Raw genomic sequence first — 24706 nt, forward strand, 5'->3', positions numbered from 1 at the left:
GCCATAATTAAGTAGAATACTAGCGTAAAACAGACATTTTCCTTTTTTCCATACCTGCCCACTTCTACACACAAACATTCTGTGTTACTCAGTTTCACGATGGAATTTACTTTTTATAAAACATGAACTCAGTAAAGTTATTATAGCATAAAGACTTAAAAACAAGTATTACCTAAAATTGTACTAAATTATAATTATCAATAGATATATCTATGGACTAAAACAACCCCTAAAAATAAAAAATACTAAGGAACTCAGCTCTTCAGGCATTCCTGGTCAGCAAGAAATTTCTGCAGGCTCCTCTTCATTAAGGCAGTGAAATTTGTATCTATTTTGAACAATGATATTTTTGTGCAAGTGTTATATTATCAACTGGCCACAGACACAAGAATTCTAGAATTAACGTATTAGCAGATTAGTTACTACCACTGTACATTTCCAATATTATCGCTGATCTACCCGAATGCACGTACATACATGTGTCGTACACCAAAAGACACAGAAAAGATTTGGCAGAAGGTTAACTTGGGTAGAATAGTCAGTTTACTCATTTATATGGGTGGTGTTCAATTCGAACCTGAGACATGTTGCTGAAAGGATTATGATGAATGTGCCAAACCCAAAATTACTGAAATATTTGTAGAAACTAATGAACATCATGAGTTAATATCAGAAGCTATGAAAAGTTTCAAGTCATGTCAGAATGATAGCATTTCAAAAGGAAGTTTATTACTTGCTTAAAAGAGTCAATATGCATACAGATATTATTTCACAGTATATTCTTTATTTTCACTTAAACACAAATCCTTAGAACTTGACACTACGTACTAAATCTAAGTACATTTTCACTTCTGGATATATGTTATGCTACAACCTGGAAAGTAATAATACAGTCACCTAGAAAAATCGGTATTTATGATGAACAGTGGATACAATCTAAATTGGAAAAAAAATAAAACACATTTCATGAAGAATAAGTGACAACCTAAAATGTAATAGCTTTTGTAATTTAGATGTGATATAAACTATACACAATTCAAATACAAACATGCAGTATATGAATGCTGTGGAAAAAAGAATTTGTATAATTCAATTTGCACAAAGATACAACTAAGATGTGGATTACAATTAGCAAACATATACCATTAAAATTGTTATTTAAGTATGTACTTAAGTTGCAAAATTTATTTTTGCATTAGCATGTTAGGTTCCTACTGTTGGTGTCACAGGATTTAAAAAAAATCAAAAGGGGAAGTTAACTCCTTGCTACACAACGTAAGATGCAATTACTACAGTATACTATAGTAGTTGAACTTCTAAGGAAAAAGAGAGCTTTGTATAAACAATCTGTACAAGTAAGTAAAGTAAAACCAAACAGACATCTAGGATAGATGTGACAAATGTTGAGATATAAACAAAGGAAAATACACCAAGTGAAGCGAAGCGTTAAATCCGCTATGTTAAACATTATGTCTGTTTATCACCCATCTCATTCATCCCTGAATCTTCGTTTGAGCTCTGTATTTCAGCAAGGCGACTCCCAGATTCTGTGTGGGTGTCTGGCACGGGGTCACTGGGTCCAGCATGAATACCTGAAGTAGATGCTGCCGCTGATTCAGCAGTGCTCTCTTCTCCCTGCATCTTAGCTAGCCTGTAACTAGTCAGCATCTCTTCCAGGAGGTGGCGGTAGTTCCCCCTATGATTAATTCTCATTTGCCTGAGCGCTTCCACCAATTTTCCCTGTGTTCCACTTTCCTCGGCTTCGTCAGGGTCCTTTTTTTAAGATTCAAGACCCCAAAAAAATCAGCAGTTAATCTAGGATATTTTCTAATGACATTCAAAATCCTCACAATTTTTCTAATTGAGAAAACATCAGTTTTGCTCTATTTAAATATAAACCACCTTATTAGTAAGATACATCTTACAACAATATCGTGCACGATTGACTATTTTATACAACAATAACTTAAAAAACGATATCTATTAAAACAGCACTTGTAATAATTTCAATTTGTTTTGAGCCGGTGTCAACATGGTACCTCCTCCCCATTAACTCCATCTTGGTTCAAACTGTCTTCTGACAAACATAGCTGATACTCTCTACAACTGTGGTTAGTTGTCAGTGAACAATTTGAAAATTTCAGCTTCTTTAGCCATTGGGTCGATATCTAACTGTGAATTTCTGCACAGCCAACAGCAACACAGTTCTGTGAAAACCTTACTAAAAATAATGGATAACTCTACTGCTAGCAGTCTAGTTGAAGCATCACAGCAAAATAAATGCTTCTATAGAACAGTCCCTAGATTGAAAGATTGATTTTTTTCATGCATGATGCTGCCAAGACAGAAACATGCACCTACCTATCAGCACCAGAAATGCTGGTGTCTGAACAAGGCAAGATGCTGTTTTTGCCAGATGCATGTATTGGCTAGAAAGATTAACAGGTAAAAAAGCTATTTAAGGTGAAATCTAACAGCCTACAGCACAAAACCCAAGTAACAAGAACTGATTAAAGACTGGAGATCTCCTCTGAAGACCACCTATTTGGCTACAAGCTTTCAGCTGAAAAAAGTTGTGGGTGCACATGTGTTATAGTGCTCTGACACTGATACTAGATACTTTAAGTGCTAAAGCATTACCATTGCTTTAAGGGCACAGTACATTTTAACTTGCTAGATATTAATAATTTATCAAGATAGACAAATGGAACTGTATCTCTGGAAGCTGGCAGATTTTGCAATACATTAGAGGCAAAATCCAGACTGCCTTTTTCTTGTGCTGACCTCATTTTATTGTCATCTAGTCCATGAGCTTCATAAACTACAAGTATTGCAATCACTCATTTACAAGCTTAATAGCAGCATTAAGACAGTATCTTGGGTTCAGTAGGATTTTGGATGCTGTAATGTTCCTGGAATAGAAGCCCCAAGACTGATTAGCACAGTCTAAGTTAAAAACGGGACAATTTTACCACAAAAATGAATGCTACTGCATATAATGCTATCCCTCTAAGCTTAATTTGTTGCATAGAGTCATACTTCCATTGTGGTTTGCTGGTCATAGTTTGAAATGTTTTGACTCCCACGTACTAGCATTTTTATGTTCAGATCGGTCTTCAAGAGCCCAGTGAGGAGAAGCAAGTTAAAGGAGGTAGTTTTAATGTATGAAGTGGGACTGTTTTAATGTCTCATGAGCACAAAGCCAGTGAAAACTCAAGGCATCAAGATGAGGCTACAGATGCATCCTAAATCTTAGGTTTTCAAAAAAATCCCAAACTACTTATGTATTTATCTAGCTAATATTAAACAAGGCAAGACAGCTGAAGAATTTCAGTTTTTTAAAGTTCAGAGAACATCAAAATTCCATAGTTCCACCAGCCCATCAGTCTGCTCTGAGGTTGATATTAGCAAACATCATATACCCCGAAACTCCACATTTCGCAACATTCATATCACAAATTCTTTTGGCAGGTTGAAGTGAATACATTTGCTCCCATGCAACACTGAGGAGTAAAAGCAATAAGCAGCATAATAGCAGCTCCGAGACTCCTAAACAAGTCAAATGCTAGTAACAGTCAAAGTAACAGTGCTACTAGTGTTTGATATTCAAACTCACATCCTGCTTTGCTTTGCACCCTGTTTGATGGTGGGCTATTTTGTGCTTCCTTCTCCCTCAGTGCTAGCAGACAAGAAACCCCACAGACAACAGTAGGACAGAAACTGCCTCTTATGTAGTATATAATAAACCACAGATTTCTCTCTAACCATGTATGGCTAGAACAGGTCCCTGAAAACTATGATTATCGTGCAAGTTAGCATTTGTCTTCCTTCATGTTCTAGTTCAACTTAGTGCTACTGACCATAAAAACAAGAATAAATTTGTGCTAGCTATAATTAACATGAGCATTCAAATTTATTTTTTTTGCACAAGTTCTGCTCTGTTAAATTATGTATACAAAAAGGGCAACCATGTATTAGGGACAGGATTTACAGTTTTTAAGAGTGTAAGAATTTTGTCCATTTACATTTTTAAAATTACCTGTAGCAGCCCTTAATGACACATGATTTAGCAAAGTGCCAGAGTACAGTATTAGTAAAAACGAGAGAAACATGATTAGTTTCAAACAAGATACTCAAACACAGCTTAAAACAAATGCCACTGAAACTATTAACACAGCCACTGTAATTTTAACATTGTTCCTTGTGTTTAAGGATACGTATACACTCAAGTAGCCTAACTGGATAGTAGCCTCCTAGTCTTAGGAACACATTAAAAAAAAAGGTCAAAGAAATAGAGCCATTAGAGAAAGTAATACTTTAAGATGTTAACTAGAACACATTACAGTGGTAACAACTATTCAGCTATGAAGACGTTCTTTTTAAAGATCTGAAAGCACCAAGCCCCAATACATAACAGATTTCTATGATTTCACTTGCACTTTGAAGGCACAAGCCATCACATGAATACCAGAAGCCCCTCTGCTGAAACACTGGCAAAGCTGCTCTGCGAGCTCAATGCAGGGCTCTCTCCAACCCTGGATTTACAAAATGCTTGTACTCTGCCAAGATGCCTGAAAGAAAACACTTAGGACTGCTATACCCTGAAGCCACAGTAGTGATCTCTGAATACTGCTGCAGTAAGGGTTCTTTCACTCCTCTCTCACTCTACACAACATCTCCTTATGTAGGCTGTATGTTACACATTCTCAGAAAATGCACATGTGAAGAATTGAAGTTACTCTACAATCACTAGCTTGGAAGACAAGAAAATTCTAAGCACAATACTAACTGAAATCTTTACAGCGCTGAGTAAAACCAAAGTTAATCTAGGAAAAAATACCACCTTGGTTTTGATGTATATACTTCCTAAGAACTTATTTGCAAATCTCTTATGATCCAGTTCACATTAACCCCAGGTAACTACTTTAAATTGTTCAGTACTAAAAAGCATACTCTTTAGAAGGAAGTAATTCTCAATTGCAAAAGTTAATCTGGTTGGTTTGGGTTGCTGGTTTTGTGGGTTTTGGCATTTTTTTACATTTTTTACTCATGTGCATTAATATTTTAGCAATTAATTACATTATTATTTTGTCATGGTAAGAAAAATGGTTCTAGCCTTATATAAAAATCATCAGACGAAGATGACTGCCACAGGCAAACTTTCCAGTTCGGAACAGCAGTATTCTGCACTACGCCCATGCACAAACAGACACACGTACACTGTTAACTACACATGGGGAAAGATTCTCAAGTGCAAGCCAGTGCACCTTGGTGCTCTGCAGACTCAGCATCTGTGCCTGCAGCTCATTTTTTCATATGAAGATCCCCTCTTGCATCATACTAGTTTAAACAGGGGCATTATTAGTTAGATGTCGGTCTCACTTGGAAATGTCATCATTGGGATGTGCTGTATGTTTCCTTCCTGCCTTTGCTTCCTGTTTTTAAATGCGAGATGTGCAGCAACATTATCACAGTGTGTAGACATTGTGAAGAGTCTAATGTTGAGTAACTGAACAGCTTCCTTCCCTTTTATACCCCCTGTGCACTAGACTATTTAGTTCAAAAGATTAAGAGATCACAACATATATACCTGGAACATGAGTAAGAGTAGCAAGGAAGTCATGTTTTCATCATCTCAAGAGATGAGGCCCACTAAACTCATTCATTTCGAGGACAGCAAGATAACAATTCCTACTTGCTGGGAAAGTGCAAACAGGAATTGCATCCTTCACCCAGTGGTGCATCCTCCTCTCAAACTGCTCTAGGTCAGAATCACTTAGGATGGAAAGAAGAAAAGGTACTGACTGGCAAATGACATCTTACCACAAGATGAAACTAAAATTTAATCCAATGGATTTAAAACACATCATCCAAATCATTATTGAGATTTGCACTACATACCAACAGAAGGCAAAGTTTACAAAGTAGACTGGAGTGTACTGCTCACACTTCATATTAATGAAGCCAAATTAAAAGGACTCAAACCAACTATCCAGTGATTCTAACTGCAATAAAGGTCAAAGTTATTAATGGTAATAAGGGTTAAAGCTATTTTGTTTTATGAGTAACTTGGATACTGAGTTCAGCTACTTCATTTTATTAAATTATAATGGATGATGTACAAAAAATTCCTGAAGTAGCCAATACACAAAAGGATGCTGTACTGTATTGTTAGGACCTTCAGCAAGCTTGCCTGGCTATTGAAAAGCACATTTGGACTTAGAAAATGAGGCATCATAAATGCAACTATGGCGTATGATATTTCTAGAAAGTTAACACTAGACAGACTTTTTTCACTTAAAAAAGGAATTTGTAAAACCTATAAAACCTTAGGTCCTTGTAGCCATCTCAGAAGAAAAAAAAATGTACCAGAGGATTTACTAGAAGATGAATGTTAACTTCACAGATTAGTTCGCATAAACTGTACAGGAAATGACAACACGTGTACAAGTAGTGATGTTTTTAACCAGTTCTTCAATCTTCCAAAGATTTTTTTTAAACAAATTTAACCACAACCAATATGAACACCAGTTATTGCTCTTTATACTAATATTAAGAACCACCTAATATTCAGGTTTAATGTTACAGTAAACCATATTTCAACATACTGTATGATTTAAAATTCAACTTATTAGGAACTGGGCAGAAGAATGTAAGTCATTTTAGAAATCAGATCTTAAGTAAAACTAAAATCACTTTACACTTTCCTTAGACCACTGCATATGGAATATTTAAAGATAGTGTAAACTCTAAAAAAAATATTAGTCTTGTTATCTTTTATATCCAGTGTAACAAGATCTTCCACACTTACAGAAGACAATATGAAGTATGTTTACCCCTCTACTACTAGATGTCTGGACAGTAGATATAATAGCTAGTTAAGTAATTAATATGCTGACCATAATTTTTCACAATAAAAACTATAATTTAGAAAAACCCTGCACTATTGCCTCACGGATTTGACTGAAAGCGCTACAGTCAATCAAATGTTTAAAAAGTGTTTCAGAATTGGGTGTTAATTTGCTGTCTTTTTGAAGATGAAGTTCTGTATCAGATCTATCCAAAACAAGGTCAAAAATCAACTGTATGCTACAATACACATTTTGTGTTTATAATAAAATTTATTGGCAGTATCGTACACTTTTGCTTAATGTATGATACTACTTTGTCATTCTCATTAACAAAGAGGTGTAGCAATCAAAATGGGAACTTACCCCCTCATTCTCTCTGTGTGGATTCAGTCTACTATACACAGCTTCAATAATATTACGCCTAAAAAGAGAAGGTTTAAAAACAATTAAGCACAACATAGGATTTCAAAACCTTGAGAACTTAAGAGTTTGAGCACAGTAATAATTTCAAAATGGTTAAGATATTTTGCCTTTAACCTGCCTCTTAAAAAGATGAAGCCCACTCTCAGTGTTTTTACTCACTTTCAAGATGTGTGGGATTTAGCAGTAAGTCAAGATTTGTAACAACTAAGCAAGGCAAAACATTTTCATACCTTACATATTTACAAGTTCCAGCTGCATAGTCAGATTTTGTCAAGAGTAACATTTAAGTCTGTTTTTTGCTTATTATAACAAAATTCAAGTTTGCTGCTCTTGTTGCCTTATTTCTGGATGTGGAACTCGAAGACAGTTGGGTTCCCCCCCATTTTTATTACATATACACAGGTTACTACTTGCCTACAAACTTCGCAAGTGTGATGCCCAGAGTATGCAACATCTGAGATGTGATGTCTAGTGTCTATTCACACTGTAGAAATTAAAACCCAAATGCCACTAGCTAGACTTTTTTCTGTCAGTGCCATGTAAGGCCACACCTTCACAGGCAAGCAAAATAAGCACAAAAAGATTCTCAAAATTAAAACCCAGAGTATAAACAGAATTCTGAGAGGAAAAAGGTTATGGCCCTACATCTTCAAATCATAGTAAGAACTGGGAAACGTTCAGACCGGTATAATAAATATAATCAAAGTCACTGATAGCTAAAGAACTGCTACATGAACTGAGACTCTCAAGTCTGGATGTGGCCAAGAGCTGTAAAAATCATGTCTTACAGAATGCAGATAAGCACTGACTGTTGACTCTTTCAAACAAAAAGCACAAGGGCAGTAGATGAAGACAGCAGCAAATGTCTCAGAAATACACAGTGATGGCTCTTAATGCAACAGAACTTTCTGCCCCAGAATACTGAGGATGCCAGATGTCTGATGAGGCTCCTTCTGAACATATTTAAAACTTCATGGAAGAGAAATTCTAAGTCACTAAGTACATAAACTACCTCAGGATCAGGAAGCACCTCAACTGTAAGAAGCTGAAAACCAAAATAGTAATGAGAGGGGAAGTATTTCACATATTTCCCTCGTTTTATATTCTTCCCTAGACATCTACTTTCAGCTATCCTGTGGACAGGATACAGAGCTAGATCTGTCCTTTGTGTGATCTAGCATGACAAAGTTCTTATGTTCACAGAGATGGACAAAGTGTGAATTCTTCCTGTCCTGGAAACATCACAGGATAAGGATCTCAAGACAAAGAATATTATCTTGTTAGGACAAAGGTCTTAAGTTTCATGGTATGTGGTTTTGGGTTGTGTAGGTGTACTTTTTCAAAACTTCCATTCAGGAGCTCAATCCTGCAAGTAAAGTTCACTAAATACATCACTGCCTGTCTTTGTCCTAAGCTTCAAGGCCAAGAAAAAATTACTGAATACTGTATGACATTGTCTTAAAAGAAACCACAGGTACACCTCCTGAAGTCGGTTTTCTGTAATGCAGGACTTTAAAAGCCAAAATGGAGAGAAAGGCATCAAAAGGCAAATTCTGAAGCTAAGCCCATTAAAAATGTAACATGGGTCACAACAAATTAAAGTAGAATTTATATGCAAAGTTTCCAGAATAATGAAGCAGTACACAACGCAGTTATTAATGGGCATAACACACCAACTCATTCAGCAGTTGGGAGGCACTAAGAATAGGCACACCACAACTTCTCTGAAGACCTGGAATGCACACAAGTGGAGAAAAAGGTCCAGAATATACAGGTATTTTCAAGGCTAAATAATCATGGCAAAGTGCTCATTAGGAAGTACCTGCAAAGAGATGTATACCCAAATGCTCAGAGAACGGGACGAGTTGTTTTGAAAGATACAAAAATTCCAGAAGTGACATGACCTATGCCAGGGAACAATAATGGGTCCCACTGTTTGGGGAATTCTAGATTAACAATTGTTTATGGAGTCCTAAATCCTGTTCATTAAAATCCTTAAATCATAGGTTGTTATAACATCACCATTAGCCTCCCCAGAAAACCAATGTAGTTTCTGAATGTTTATTCCAATTAAGTTTTAAAATGCACATCCTACTTCAATATTCTTGCTTATCTAACATTCAGTTTAAGACTAAACAAAGAAAACCAATTTTCTTACGAGAATGTTTGCTGAGCAAAGAAGCATTGACCCAAATTTATAATGGACACTAGGTGGTGGAGGAAACATGACATCAGAAAAACTGAGCTTTTTTTTTGATATTCTGGTTACATTACTGATAGTTCTTAACAAATCTAAAGCAGTAAAAAGCCAAGGAGAAATATTTTTTGTTTTTTTAAAATGGCCATAGTAGGGAACAGAACTAGTAAACTATTATGGTATGTACCAGAATATGATCAATCTGCTTCCTCTTACCATTCTGGAATGGGAACAGTGACACATATGTTTATATAGTGCAAAAAGTAAACCAGCTTAAAATATAAAACCCAACTTTTCCCTTTGAGTATAGCTATTACAATAAGAAAACTTGAAAACATTTAAAGTATTTGTTTCAGTGAACTAAACAGTTCAAGAAATTACAGTACTGTACTTACTTGCCAGCTAAACCACCTCCTGGTGGTAAATTAGGGATATTCTCCGCAGTTAAAATACGAATAACGTGAGCAAGATCAGGCATTCCTTCTTCACCCGATTTTTCCATAATTTCTAATTTAAAAATAGAAGAAGTCCTTAGATTACTGAATTAATACCACCCATTCCTTAAGACACTAAAATACAAGATACTATCACTTTTAACAGACACATTATGGAAAAGTTAAATGTAAGCAGGAAAACATCCTTTACATTTTAGGTAGTCTTTGCATAGTGGAACTGAGCTATTCAAATATGTAGCCTGCCTTTCCAGTATGCTTCTAGCCATTCTCTCAGAGAAACTCAGAAGCAGACTGTGAACTGGATGAAACGTCCTGAAGACAGCAGCCTGTTCTCTTTCAAAAAGACGACAGCTGGGAGTTTGTTTCAGTTACTTTCCCACTGCATTGCAACACATACTCAGAAATTACACGCCATACTGCCAGTGCTTCCCAGGAATTCAGTCATACTTCACTGTAACACCTTGTATTCTCAAAGGCCTCCATCTCTGGTGCATAAACACCAAGACCATCATGCAATAGAGAGGCATATATAATGGCCCATTATCACTCAAGTGGCAAAACCAGAATATAGAACTGACAACGAGTAATTCATCATATGGTATTCCATTTTCAAAGCAGAAGTATCACACAAGTCCAGTGCTGGGGTAAGTTGTTCTGCCTCGGAAGTAAATCTTCACAGGTTCTTATTCAAAGCCGCTTTAACGCAAACATGTAATAGCTGCATATACACTCACATAGGCATAACACTACCAGCCCCCAGTTGTCAGCCTCTAGCCATTCAACTACTACCACAGCAGAAGATGGTTCACTAAATTATCTACAAACTGTAGTTGTATGCATATGTCATTTTTAAGAAAGAATTTTTTTCTGAATATCAACTAAATAAAGGAACGGAGTGCCATTTCCTGTAGACATGGTTCCAGATAATTCTTGGTTTAAGCCATAAAACGAAATAATTAAGAATGAATCCTCTCAAATATAATCCTAAAAAAACCCTTCAGTCAGTCTGTATCTTGGCTACTATCCCAAGATAAACAAATCACTTAATTTTCTTAAAATCAATTGATTATATTCTGGACGCCTGATTTGGAGCCCGCAACTTAAGTCAGAAGCAGCTACAATTTGGTTTTGAAATTAGTAGAAAAGCACATCATCTACCTATTTTAAACACTGCATGCCAAGTTTCCTGGTATTTAAACCTTTCTTGATGTCTATCACCTATTGAAAAAACAAGTGATATGCAGGCTTCTCTCAGGACTACTAATACCAAAGTGCATGCAAGGTACTCATTATGCATCAGGGGGATCTGTAGGAAAGCCTCCCAAAAGCAATTCTACTTTTAGAATAGTTCTACTACCTTGTAACAAATAAGGCATTATGCTTCTAAGCCCCAATTTTAAGCTGGCACCATGCAACCTCTGCAATGAATAAGCTAGGTATACTACTACTAGAAGTGATTAAACATTCTTCCATTAAACTTTATATATATTATCATATATCCATCCATTAAGAATGAAACATGAGTAGCAAAGGAAATGACAGCTGAATATATATGTTTGAATCTTAGGATTTTGATCACTTCTTCCATACACGTTCACACAAATCAGCCACAAGTCCTCTTATACATTGTGTCCTTTTGCACAGTTCTACCTAGTTAGAAGTAGGTTGGTACCACTCTAATATAATTTCACAAAGCCACATCTGACAGGAAACGTCTCTTATGCATACACAGCTTTTTATACCCAGAGCACATCTGGTTCTGTATATACTAGAAGTAGACAAATAGCAAGAATTAATAAGAAAGGCTACAAAACTAAGCAATTACTAAATATTAATGCAAGCATAAGATTTTTACATCTTCTTAAAAGTGAATTAAAACAACTGCAACTAAGGATCACTGTATATTTCTTGGTACTGGAAACTTTTACTTGATACTGCATAACCACTTCTCCGGGAGTGCTGAACTGAAGCACAAGAATTTTTTCTCCATTTCTAGAAGGTGCCTAATCAGGAATTCTGGTGGAACTGACCATCTCTTTTTTTTCCTGATAATAGCCTGAATAATTTCATCCAGAACATGTCCCCTCTCGGAAAAAAAAAAAAGCTTCCTAACAGAAAATCCGAGAAGAAAGCAAATGACCAAGCGTGACCTTTTTTTCATTACACATCAATTAACAGATACACACTGTGGATTTGTTTGACAAAGGCCACTAGAGAGAGAAACCAAATTTTTTCAGAAACAGTTTTATAGGCATTTACAAGATTTCCACCTTCATCTCTATGATGTTAACAACCCTGCAATTACTTTCCCTGAATGTGCAAAAGACGATTGCAGAAACTTTTACATCTCCATTGCTAATATAATACAGACACTTAAAGAACCATTTTCTGGTATAGCATATATGCAAATCCATGAAAGTCCACTACAAAGTCTACTACTTTACTCCTAAAATTCTTTTTACTAGAAGTCTAACACTTAACTCAGAGGCATTTTGAAAATTCAGACAAAATTTTATTTTGATTTTATGTAATGCAAGTCCCCACATAGCATTACAAGTTTTCTGTGTTCCAGCATCTCCTTTAATTTCCAGCTATAAGATTATGACGTATCAGTTTTATGTACAGTATATATTCCATGTATGTAAATGCACTACCCAACTCACTGTATTAACTGAGTATTCATCTACTATTAAGACCTTTTAAACCTACATAGAACACGTAATCCTATTTATGATTTTGGGGCTAGTGTGTTTTGGGTTTTGTTTGTGGGTGGGGTTTTTTGTTTGGTTGGTTTTGGGTTGTGCGGTTGGTTTTTTTTCCTAATGCATGTCTGATACACCCTTTCAAATAAACTGAATCACATCAGAGAATTAATTGACTTCTATCCCTGGTTTTCTCTTTCTGTGACCAAATTCAGGATCTCTAAAAACCAGAGAAAAACAGATATCCTGGTTTCAGCTGGGACAGAGTTGATTTTCTTCCTAGTAGCTGGTATAATGCTGTGTTTTGGATTTAGGATGACAATACTGTTGATAATGCACTGATATTTTTGTTGTTGCTGAGCAGTGCTTACACTAAGTCAAGGACTTTTCAGCTTCACATACTGCCTTCTCAGTGAGGACACTGGGGGTGCACAAGAAGCTGGGAGGGGACAGAGCCAGGACAGCTGACCCCCACTGGCCAAAGGGGTATTCCATACCATACAGCATCCTGCTGAACAATAAAACTGGGGGGAGTTGGCCAGGAGTGGCAGCCCACTGCTCTGGAACTGGCTGGGCATCAGTCAGCAGGTGGTGAGCAATTGCATCACTTGTTTTATATATTCTTTTAGCATTATTACTATTTTCCCTTCCTTTTTTGTCCTGTTCTACCTTTTTTCTGATTCTCTCTCCCATCCCACTAGCATGGGGAGCGAGCGAACAGCTGTGTGGTGTTTAGCTGCCTGCCGGGAAGTGGCAGTAAGGTAAGACTTGACCTAGCAAAACTTAACTACTGTCCAACACACCTGCATTACTTTGGAAATTAACCAGTTAAGGGACTCAAAACAGAAGCACAGCTGCGTTCGTTCACCATCATAAACGACTCAATCACAAGCTACTGACTACAACCTCCTAGCACTTACATTCTGTCAGCCTCAAGACCCAAACTAGCAAAAGAGCTTTGGCATATAGTTCTGCCACTAGAAATCTCTGTAAACTATCACTTGCTGAGTTTGGTTTTTTAATAACTCTGCTTGAATAAAACCTCTGTTTTGGTATTAAAACAATAATTCTCTTTTAATAACTCTGGAAAGATCTGACGGAACTACTAACTCAACTCATTGTACAAATGCACAGGATCTCAGCATACTACTTTGGAATGTCCAAAACCAGACTACAATTGTTACATGTGTAAGTATTAAACTGCTTTTGAACACATTTTTTTTTAATCTTTTAAAACAAAAGCATGCCTCAAACAATGCCTTTCTCTCCAAGCTAGAGCTTAAAATGCCCAAGCATAGCATGAAAAAACCTGTTGTCTAAAAGGTTTGATGTGTTAGTCTAGTCAGCTTGAAATTTAAGGACCACAAGAGAACAGAAAAAATATTCCATGTTGAACAGTGCACATTCATTAAGAACAAATACTACTGATCAAACTAAAATTGCTTCAGGAAGTCCCAAAGGATTTTATACAAAGCGTCAATGTTGCCCTGATTTAAATTAGTCACTTACTGAAAGATTAGAGTATCTAAGACAACTCATAGCTTGTATTTTTGACTTCTCCCTCTTTGCAGCTTAGTAGTTTTAAGACAAGACGATTTTTTCCAGAACGTTACTACAGGTACAAATAAAACTGTTATTGGCTATCAACCAACTGCACATAACTTGAGCTGTTAATTCTTTAACAGATAGAGAAACATTGTTGCTCATGCTAAATTACTGTGTGCAAAGTCCATTACTTGCCTTTGAAAGGAACAGTCATCATCTAGTCTGGTATTTTAAACGTTAGTGTGTCTACTACAGATTCTCACTATATACAATCACTTGCTGTGACTGAACATGAACAACTGATTCTGGGACCTACCTGCCCAGCTTACCACATTCAGAGCTTCAAAACGCATCAGAACTACAAATAAATTATAATGACTATTCTTCTCTGAAGACAATTATCCTAAGGTGTAAACTATATTTAGAATGTATCTGAAGAAATATGACTTCTGTCTTTTGAAAATAACTAGAAGAGATAATCAAATCCGTATTATCAACATCACAATTTATCTACCAGACTTTTAAGTTTTTAGAATTAAAGGCAGTTTAAACCTTTCAGACACAGCTCTTATGCACTGTTTTCCAGACCACACAGTCTAAAGGTGAATGCAAAACTGATAATGGCAGTTGTCCTTTACTGATCAAAAAGATGTTCCTACCTTCCAAAACTTTTTCTTACTCCTCCAACACTTGAGATCCTACTCTTCTCCCCACCTTTTTTTTTTTTTTTTAAAGTTAAAAGCATTTCTGCTTACTACTCAAACCTTTAAATCTGACTACTTTTTTAAAAGAATCAACATCTTTCCAAACAATTCTCCCCATTCGGCTCAGTGGTTTGAATCGTTCTGTTAAAGCTTCTCTATCATTTCTGAAGTAATAATACTCAAGGCACAAATGTAAGGTAAAAATTGCAGTCCAACAACTTTTTTTTTTTAATTAATCAGACTGTGTCAAAACGACAATTTCATAAGTTTATTATGAATGCAAAAATTTGTTAAAAACCAGGTATTTCAAATTCTTCTGAAGTCTGTTTCCTTTATTTTCTCCACTTGACAGAATTTCCTCAAATATGCTAATTCTCATTTCTTGCTAAATACTTGACATTTAAAGGCCTTGCACTCTGTCCAATTAGTAGAACACAGAATGACACAGGGAACTCATGCAGGGCAGGGAAAAGAATGAAGAGCTGAAGCAAGAGAAGTCCAAGCTTTGAAGCAATTCATTTCTCTGGAACACTTAAGCTTAACAACCATTTTGAGTTACATTTGGAAGGGTTCTGCATCAGTTCAGACTACAAACTCCTCACTTTTTTTGGTGCATGTAGTATTTGTTAAATATAACAATATAGCTAAAACATTTCTGCTTGGAATTTATTTTGATAATTAAAGTAGTAACTTGGTTATGCTACAACACTGCATTGTTACTAGCAAATAGTGCCTCCTACATCATTAATCCAGTCACTCTGATCAGAAGTTATTTGACAGCTTTTCTATTAACCTTCTTAACAGTCACTTATGAAGGCAATAAAATACACTGCAGTTCCATACATTTTTCACCTATTTGCTAACTGAGAGAGGAGCCACCAAGAAGCTGGGAATACTAACCAGGAACCACTGTGTGCACACCTGACTGCTGTCAGTGAAGGTAACTGGCTCTCTCCCAGAGCTTACTAACAGCTTGTATACTCAGACATAGGAAGATAATAGGTATTTATCTTAACTAGTGTCATCTAGGAAGCCTGGGATGTAAGCCAAGTTCTGAGAAACATGCCTAGAGTTAGCATTTGAAGTGACCATTAGCTCCCGCTAGTCTCAACAAAAACTATAAATATGCAAGCCATTTCAATTTAGAACTCATTTAAACAAGGGGGAAAGACATCACACACAACAGCAGTATATTCAGAGATTACAAAAAAATACCTAAATTAATCTCATTCGGTTGAGTGCAACAAAAGCGCTATCTAGACAAAGAACTTGAGTGATTTTCAAAGCTGTTTCACACAAATTAAAAATTATAAAATACCTACAGTAAGTGTCATTTCCAGCATTAAAGTCAGTTAATCAAAAATTCTCAAACTTAAGTGGCAAAACTAGCAGATGACCACAGCAACCAGGTTACAATGGCAGCATGTACGTTTCCATGGCACTGTTGCATTTTACACTGAATTAGTGATAAGAAAAGTTATGAATGGTTAGCTGTGGGATTTTTGCTCTTCACTCTCAGAAGATTCCTGATCTCCTCACACCTACAATGGAGGATTACTTCTCCTTTATACCTAATGCTACTTATTTGGATATGAACTACTTTCTAACAGAGGCACACCCAATCAGTCCTTTCAGTATCCATTCCAGCAAGTAAAAAAGCCAGTGGGTGTCTCAGATACTCAAATAAACCAAAACCAACAAGAAAACCAGAAGTGGCATCTATATGCTATGTGATAGTGCTGTAATCCCGTATTAATAATTCTCATCACATAGTTTTAAGGAAATTAAGTATTTCACCTCTACAGATTATACACACCGTGCTTTTGGGTGCCTGGAAAGCTTCTAGATCCATGTTGAGAGAAATTGGTCATTCACACCTTCTTTCATTAAAAAACGCTCAAGCTCAGGCAGTCAGTCACTAGAACTATGGTTAATGTCATTGAGACCTTGTTACAGTCTCAAGATGGTAGCTTCATGCTGGTTCTGACCTGCGAAGTGCCAAACATCTTGGCACTCAAATTTAAAAATCACTTCCATGGAACTCTGCTGAACAGTCCTGTAGACTGCCCATATCACAGTTTTCAATATCAACACCAAAGAGTACCATCACTATAGAACAGCAACACTATAGTATAAAGCTAAAGCACTGGTCTCAGCACTTGGAACACATCTTAAGAAGGCTACATATCTCATTATCCATCTACAAAGGGACCACCTCTTAATGAACCACAGTTAAACTTGGATCTAGTGATCAGAATATTCTAGTGCAGGCCTGAAACAAGTCAAGAAGGGTACAAGTTCTCAGCCAGCTTTCTCTTCAGTAAACCCTTTTCTTCCTTAAATACTGTTGCTATAACTGATACCTCCAACAAATGGGTTAGTAAGTTGCATCACCATAAAAGGGTGACAGTGCTTGAGTATTCTTCTGATGAGATTACTGAAGTTTGAAGAGCCACAAGGCTCTCCAATGATGCTACTTCACAAATGTTGCTAGAATAATACTGTAACAGCAAAACAAACTCTTCCAAGAACTCAAGTTACTCACATGACAGGGTTGCTTTGACAAAAACCTATGCTAACGTAACACACCAACATATTAAGAAAAGGCAAACTTTCAATATCAGCCCTGAACTTCAGTCAATTCTACCAAAACTGAGCTATACTTGGATCACTAGAATAACTGAGAAGTTTGAAGAGACCAGTAGACCACTACATGTAGCTGTCGTCAGACCTCAGAACAGCCTTAACCAGTGATAAAAGATTTTAAATTAGAAGCCACAGTTTTAAAGCCCATTTCAAATGTCAGTTTTTCTGACATTAAGAAACACTGCAGAAAAGGAATAAGTATACAAGGGCAAGCCTTTCTTTTTAGTCAAGATAACTTTCCTTTAACTGTTTCTGCTTAAGGGAAGAAGTTGCATTCAACCTGTTGGATTAGCAGAGAGTTATAAAATTAGTGACTAAATGAAACTGGTTAGGAATTAAGTTTAGTCCTCCATGAAAGTTCTAGATGATTATATGTTTTTTATTCATACATACATACACACACACACATTTGGTAAGCATTCAGAATCCAAAGGGATGATTTAAGGCTCTTGCATTCATAGGTACTTTGATCATTTATACACTCTTAAGTTTTCGCAAAAGTGCATTTAAAAACCTTGTCCATGTGAAAAATCGCACAGCTGTTTTAAATAAAAGCAGTTAAAAAAGCCTGGATAATTAGATAAGTTGTCCCTTCATGAAAACCCAGTACAGCTTTTTCTTTTTGTCAGAAACTTTCACGAAGAAGGGAACAAGTATCCCTTTTAATATTTTATAAGCATGACATTAGCAGTATCACAATTTACTTAGCTGATATAACACTCTGCAAAGTCAGTGGTTGCATTTTGACCTAAAGTTCACATTAAGAAAATGCTTGCGGAATACCAGGATAAACTAACCACATGGCTTAAAACATTTTTCCTGACACACAAAAATTCAGAGCTGTAACCACACCTGAATTTGACCCAACATACAGTGGCACGATGGCTTAACCAGGCCTGAATTTGACCTAACATACAGTGGCATGATGGCTTTCAGGGTTTTTGTTTTCATGTTCAAGAAGGTTATGACAGCATTTCTAGTGAACAAAATGGATTTCTTACCTTCAACCCGTGATTCCAAGTACTTATCCAACTCAGCATCTTTTTTCACCGCCTCATCTGAGACCTTAGGAGCATTTGAAAAACAAACTAGTACAATACTCATGTTATCACGACTCCCCTATATGACAAAGAAAAAGAAGAGTTAGGATCTTTAGTCTTATTTTCCATTTTTCTATTTTAGACACTTTTACTTGTTCCAAATGCAGTACTATAGATATACTTGGGAAAAAAGAAACCTTGCAATAAAACTGTACTTCGATTAATAAGAACCTCGAAGTTTCCCAGCTAAACTACTCACTAAAACTAATTTTACTGATTGTCATTGTACATTCTTAGTCTTAAAGTTTAAAATATTTAATGGAGTTATTTACATGTCAATTGTTTTTAAAATAATATCAAGAAAACAGGTCAGCAATTAGACATTTGTTTAATGTTACCTTAAGCCAAATTAAAAAACAACTCACACTGCAAAATGAAATGCAAAATACTTATCCTAGACCACTAGAACAGCTAGCTCCAGCTACTACTTTATTTCAGTTTAAGAGCATTCACGTAAGACATTACATTCATTACAAGTCTGTTTATCAGAACGCACCTGTGTCATACATAGCAGCTTGAAGAAAGCAAGTACAAAATATGAATTCATTTAGTATGGCTAAGCTAATCTTACATACTATCATATGCTCAGCAATGTCAGCCAACAGATTTTTCAGATACTAATTTTAATGCCAGCTCTTCACTAGTAAGCTCTGATACCACTTTCCTGCTCATATTTAATTTTCAAAATTATAATCCACAGCCAAATTTAAAAACACAGTGTCTAAGTCTCTTACAAGGAGATCCAGAAGAACCATGATTTAAACTCCTGGTTTGAAATCAAGATCTTCACTTTTTTTTTTGGGGGGTAGAATTTTAAGCGCCATTAGTCACTGCATATTGTATCTGTGTAAACCTAACCTACCGATAGTTCCTATCATCTATCACAACAACTTCTCCTGAAAAAATTAAGTAGGAATCTGACATTAGAATAAATTCCTTCAGAAGTACTCAGGAGTTATTCTACATTCCCTTTCGTACCAAGCATATGGCGACACCCATCTTTTAGAGCAGTTAATATAATATGGTAAATTCACATCCTGAAGACAGAGGACAACATTCTAATATCATTACAAACTGCAGAGTTCCAGGCTCTGACTTTATAAAATAAACATGAAGTTAGGTTTCAGTTTTAATGACAGTATACTAGAGTGACCATCCTTTAATAAAGACTGGTCAAATGCTTGATCAGTAAAGCCACAGCATTTAAGCCCATTGTAAAATGTCTGGTATATGCTGGAATACAGCCCTATTTCTAAAAAAAGTTACTTACCCTTTAGTGTTAGAATTCTGCACTTTAATATTTTCTTCCAAATTGCATGTTGGTCTGTGGCCTAGCAAAGGAACTCTATTTGCACTAGTAGAGTTGCACTTTTGAGGGAATGCTGGAAATATGAACTATGAAACACTTGTAGACCAACCTGTAGTTGCTCCAAACAAACTCTTAAGTTTGAGGAGTGCAAGCAAGCTCAGATGCAGAAGTAGTGTTTCTCCATCTAAGCTACAACAATGAGCTGAGGACATCACTTCAGATGACAAACCATACCTTGAAGAGGAGATGGTGCAAACACTGGTTTCACGCAAAGGATACAAACACTGCCCAACTTGAAAGAACAAGAAAAACTGCCAAATACCCTGCACAGATTTTATAAATTTTAAAAAATTTGTATTTGGAAACAAAGTTTAGAGCTGGAACCATAGACAAGCATTGAGAAAACAATAAATTTTAATTTTAACAATTGCTATCACCTCTCCAGACACAAAGGATGAGGCTGTATATTCTTCAGCAAGGATATATAGTCAAATGGGTACAGAAGTTTGAAGGAAGGAAGAGGGAGATGGGGTAGAGTAGGCCAGGAACTGCTGTGCCCATCCAAATGGAAGATCATTTTAGAACAGCTGCTTGGAAAAAACAGTTACATACCTTATGTAAACAAGTGTCCACTACCCAATTGCACACTTTTTCCAGGTCATCCGATACTTCAAGTCTAGACTTAACAAATTCACAGAGCTCTTCATTGCTCATTACATCCCAGATTCCATCACAAGCCAAGATGATAAACTCATCTTCTTCTGCCCTTAAAATTTCACAAACCTCAGGCTCTGGAGAAACCAGTTGTTCTGTAGGGCCTTTACCGTCAACACATTTGTAGTCATAGTCCCCCAGAGCTCGAGAAACTGCTAACGAACCATTAACACGCTGAATCATTACACTGCCTCCTGCATTCTGGATTCGCTCTTTCTCCCTTGGGTTGCAAGGTTTGTGATCCTGTGTTGAAAAACAGACTTGTCCATTCCTATAGAGAACAGCACGTGAATCACCACAATTGATAAAGTATACATGCTCAGGTGAAATCATAACTCCCACTGCTGTTGAGCCACTTCTGTCCATCCCATTTCTGAGGTCTGAGAAATTGCGCATATACTCATCGATTTTCAAAAAGCCAGTTCTGATTCCACTCTTGACATTTTCCACTGAAGGTTCAAGAGCAGATCCAGGTTTTTCTGTCGCCCTAAAGTCTTCATTGTTAGTGATGTGTTCTAGTAAGTGTGTGGAGCAATAATTTGCAACACGAGATCCCGCGTGACCATCATAGACAGCAAAAAAGGACCAGTCCTCTAAGCCATGGGGAATACCTACAACAGCTGTGTGAGCATCTTCCATTTCCACTCTCCATCCCTGCATACTGCTGAGGCCGTAACGCAAGCCATTCCCTGCACCATGAGCATTATGTTTTTCAGTTTTTGGTTTATCCAAAAATGCACCCATGTTTATGCAATATTGAATCTGGAAAACAGAGAAGAAAAGTCTTATTTATAAAACCACCACTCCACATAAGCTTTGCTCCTCCTTTCCTGTGTTTCTTTCTCATCAGACAAGTGATAAAGCATGCACATGTGCAAAAGTCAACAACTATAGTGGGGGGAAAATAACAGATGAAGTATGAACTTACACACCCCTGTTTGCATTTTTTAGGGTTGGGGGTTTTTTTTGTGGGGTGCTGTGTCTTTTAAAGAGCTATTCATCAAAATTAAAGGCTCTCCATATAAAGGCTGAGTAGTTCACATACCTTTGCAGCCCTGCCAGTTTTGACATTCTCTGCAGAAATTAATTCATGCTGGAAAAATAACAACCAAATGACTCCTCTTTTCAGTTTTACTGTGGCATGAAGAAAAGGTAATACTTCATAAATAAGAACTGACTGGTCTCACTAGCTTTGCATGTACTGTGCTACTTTTGTATTCTTGTAAAGCATGGCAAAGGTGACAGTAGGGGAACGCAGACCATCTGACAAAGGAAACAAGGTGGCAAATTCCACTTCAATCCAAGAAAACTTCTCACAGGATTCTCTTGAATTATACTTAGTCCTTTGTAAAACCAACATTTCCATTTTTACAATCCCTAAAAGATGTTCATATGCTTACATGTGATTTTAAGTTCAAAAATGCATTGATCTTGATTTAAAATGTATCCAATTACAAGAGATAGGAGCTATCTAAGGGTAGAAAATAATCCACATAAAATTAGGAGTTGTTCAATATCTGGAGACCTCCTTCAAAATATATGAGAAGACCCACATCCAGAGACCAAGCTTGCAGGTAAAGTGTGAATAATCCATGCTGAAGCTTTAGAAGACTTCTGACTTCCTCGCTTGTGCTAGACTCAGTTGTCCTATGTAGATGTAAAAAACTACCTTGCACTTCATGAAGTTAGCCAAGAATACATTCTTTAATCCACAGATCCCATATGAAGTCAGCAGAAAATACATTCTTTAATCCACAGATCCCATAGTACTTTCCTGAAAACTTCAGAAACTCAGATACCACAACCTCTATCATGCTAAAAATTACTGCCCCATGAAACTCTTAGGGACTGGACATGAAAGTTATAGCTAGCTTCATCCAAAAAGAATTTGAGAGAATTCTACCATGGCTGATCCTGGCAGTCAGTCACTAGGTCTGACATACTCGTACCCACCAAGCCTGTAGAGTCATGATAATCTAGTTCTAGTTTAAAAGTTTGTTACTGGGTCAGAAAAAGAGGTTAAGAAATCCTTACTTCTGCCATTCCCCTCATCTAAACACATTTTCAGTACATACAGCTTACTCTGACAGAAGCAATAAAAAGAAATAGTACAGTGCAATAAGGAAGAGATTACAGTTGGATTCTGCACCCCACCTCCCTTTTTGGGGTAAAACTTTAGGCCTTTCCTCCAAGTAATCCAGACTTCACATTACCTCTCTGCTACAGTGACCTCCATGAAGTGCTGAGGATCTCCACTACTACACAGATCCCAACAGTTTGCTCACCAGTTGTGTGTCTCACACTGCCTCCCACTCTTACTTTAATACAAATTCTGACAAACTTCCCCAAATACTGCAGCAACTCCATATCTGGTTTGCTTTTTAATCTAGTTTTACTGTGTGTCTTAATTCAAGTTTAATGGCCTTAGATTCAAGTGCTACTAACATTATGTAAAAGGAGCAATGTGGTTCTCTAAGACTGAACATCATGTAACGATGCTCTTTTTTGAAAAAAACGTAGACAGAAAGCACCTGGCTATGTCAAATCAACCATGAAATGCCAGAAATTTAAATAGCTCTTACGTTTGAGTACTATGCTATGTTCTAATTACAAGCCTTCAAATTACCTCTTCTCACATGGAATAAAACACTAACGAGACTCCAGGTTCAGAAAGATTTGCTAGAGATGATGAATTCTTAAGCAGTCACTAGAAATCGAGGTTTTGCATGGACAGTATAAATGCTAACACTGTGCAATTACCCTCTCTAGTTCAGCTATGAGATACTACCACAATTTTTGATTATTTCTCATTTATTAGGGAACTCTACACTTGCGTTACAAGTACTTGTTTCTATGTACCGATCTTGTGCTATGAAGTCTAGTGTTACAAGACACAAGTCTTGTACTTAAAGTGTCTTAAGTAGCTCTTAAAAAAAGGAATTGTGTGACACCAAAGGAAGTGTCCTGAGCCTCTTTTGCTCTCCAAATTGGGCATTCCATGTACAAGGTACATATTCTCAGCTGCAGAATCTATAGTAAAACCAAATTAAGACACCAAGTTCAAAGGTTGTTGTCAATCTGATTTTACTCCATATAAACATAAACAGTCCCCAAACTGGATTTTATAAAGCAAAACCAGAAGTACCAATTTTGCAGATAATGGCACATCTAATACGATAAAGCAAGTTACAGAATGACTTCAAACTCACATCTAACATTCTCAAAATACTTTCCGTACTTTTAACTTGAAAAGTGATTAAGCCCTTTCAAAAAACACACTATCCCTCCTAAACTTCCCTCACCTTCCCAATTTTATGATATTATCTAAAGAATTACACAAACAAGAAACCACAAATATTATATTCATTCTTTATCTCTGTATTCACCATCCACTGGCCTCTGATTGTATTACCTGGGCTAGCAAAGATGAAGATAAAACAACTACACAACCTTATGTTATGCATTGTAAGCTTCACAATGTAAGTAATTTGCAAGCGAAAGTAGTAAATTACATTCTACTCAATTATTTGCATCATCATTTTCCCCTCTTAATCCAAAAAGAATATTTCTAACACTGCAAATCAGTGGAAGCAACACACAGTAAAATGAAGTATTAATTACTTAGTGATATACCCAGCCAAAATGCTTTTCACAACCGCTTCTCTTGAAAGATCTGATTTTGCTTTGGGAAAAAACAAAAACAAAAAAAAAGGCTGTGTCAACTGGTGTCATAAAAGCAAAGCAAGTCAGTGCTACGCACCACCACAAGTGTTCTCAGCAACTGATGTTCTCAGTTAAGAGCTGAACAAGTTCCACATAGTTTAATAGTTCAACTAACATCAGTAAAGGAGATTCATGAAAGGATTCTAATAGCTGATGACCACTTATTCACAAATTACACACAATATAAAGCTATTTTAAAAGCACACAAAAGCATTCTTACCAGGAAAATGTAATACAGGACTGAAATGCTGCCAAAATGACAAAAGTCCTCCAACACTTCCTTTAATTCAGTTAAGTATGTCCTTATGTTCTTAAAATCAAGTGTTGAAGAAATCAT

General features: G+C 36.5%; 1 protein-coding gene across 8 annotated transcripts in view; it reads right to left on the minus strand.

Moving 5' to 3' along the window:
• The window catches only part of PPM1B (protein phosphatase, Mg2+/Mn2+ dependent 1B), a 61601-nt gene that overhangs the window by 1903 nt on the left and 34992 nt on the right, over nt 1-24706 (minus strand). For 6 of the 8 annotated variants that reach the window (XM_074863568.1, XM_074863565.1, XM_074863567.1 and 3 more), the window contains 5 exons: nt 20545-21408; nt 18525-18642; nt 9867-9978; nt 7215-7272; nt 708-1773 (listed from right to left, as the gene is read on the minus strand). In XM_074863568.1, coding sequence (XP_074719669.1) covers nt 1468-1773; nt 7215-7272; nt 9867-9978; nt 18525-18642; nt 20545-21408 — 1458 coding nt within the window. In that variant the 3' untranslated portion in view covers nt 708-1467. Of the gene's footprint in view, nt 1-707; nt 1774-7214; nt 7273-9866; nt 9979-18524; nt 18643-20544; nt 21409-24706 lie in introns of those variants that run through there. The other 2 variants (XM_074863572.1, XM_074863573.1) reach the window with 2 other exon arrangements.

This window comes from Strix uralensis, chromosome 3 (genome assembly GCF_047716275.1).
Source record: "Strix uralensis isolate ZFMK-TIS-50842 chromosome 3, bStrUra1, whole genome shotgun sequence".
In the NCBI taxonomy this organism is placed as follows: domain Eukaryota; kingdom Metazoa; phylum Chordata; class Aves; order Strigiformes; family Strigidae; genus Strix; species Strix uralensis.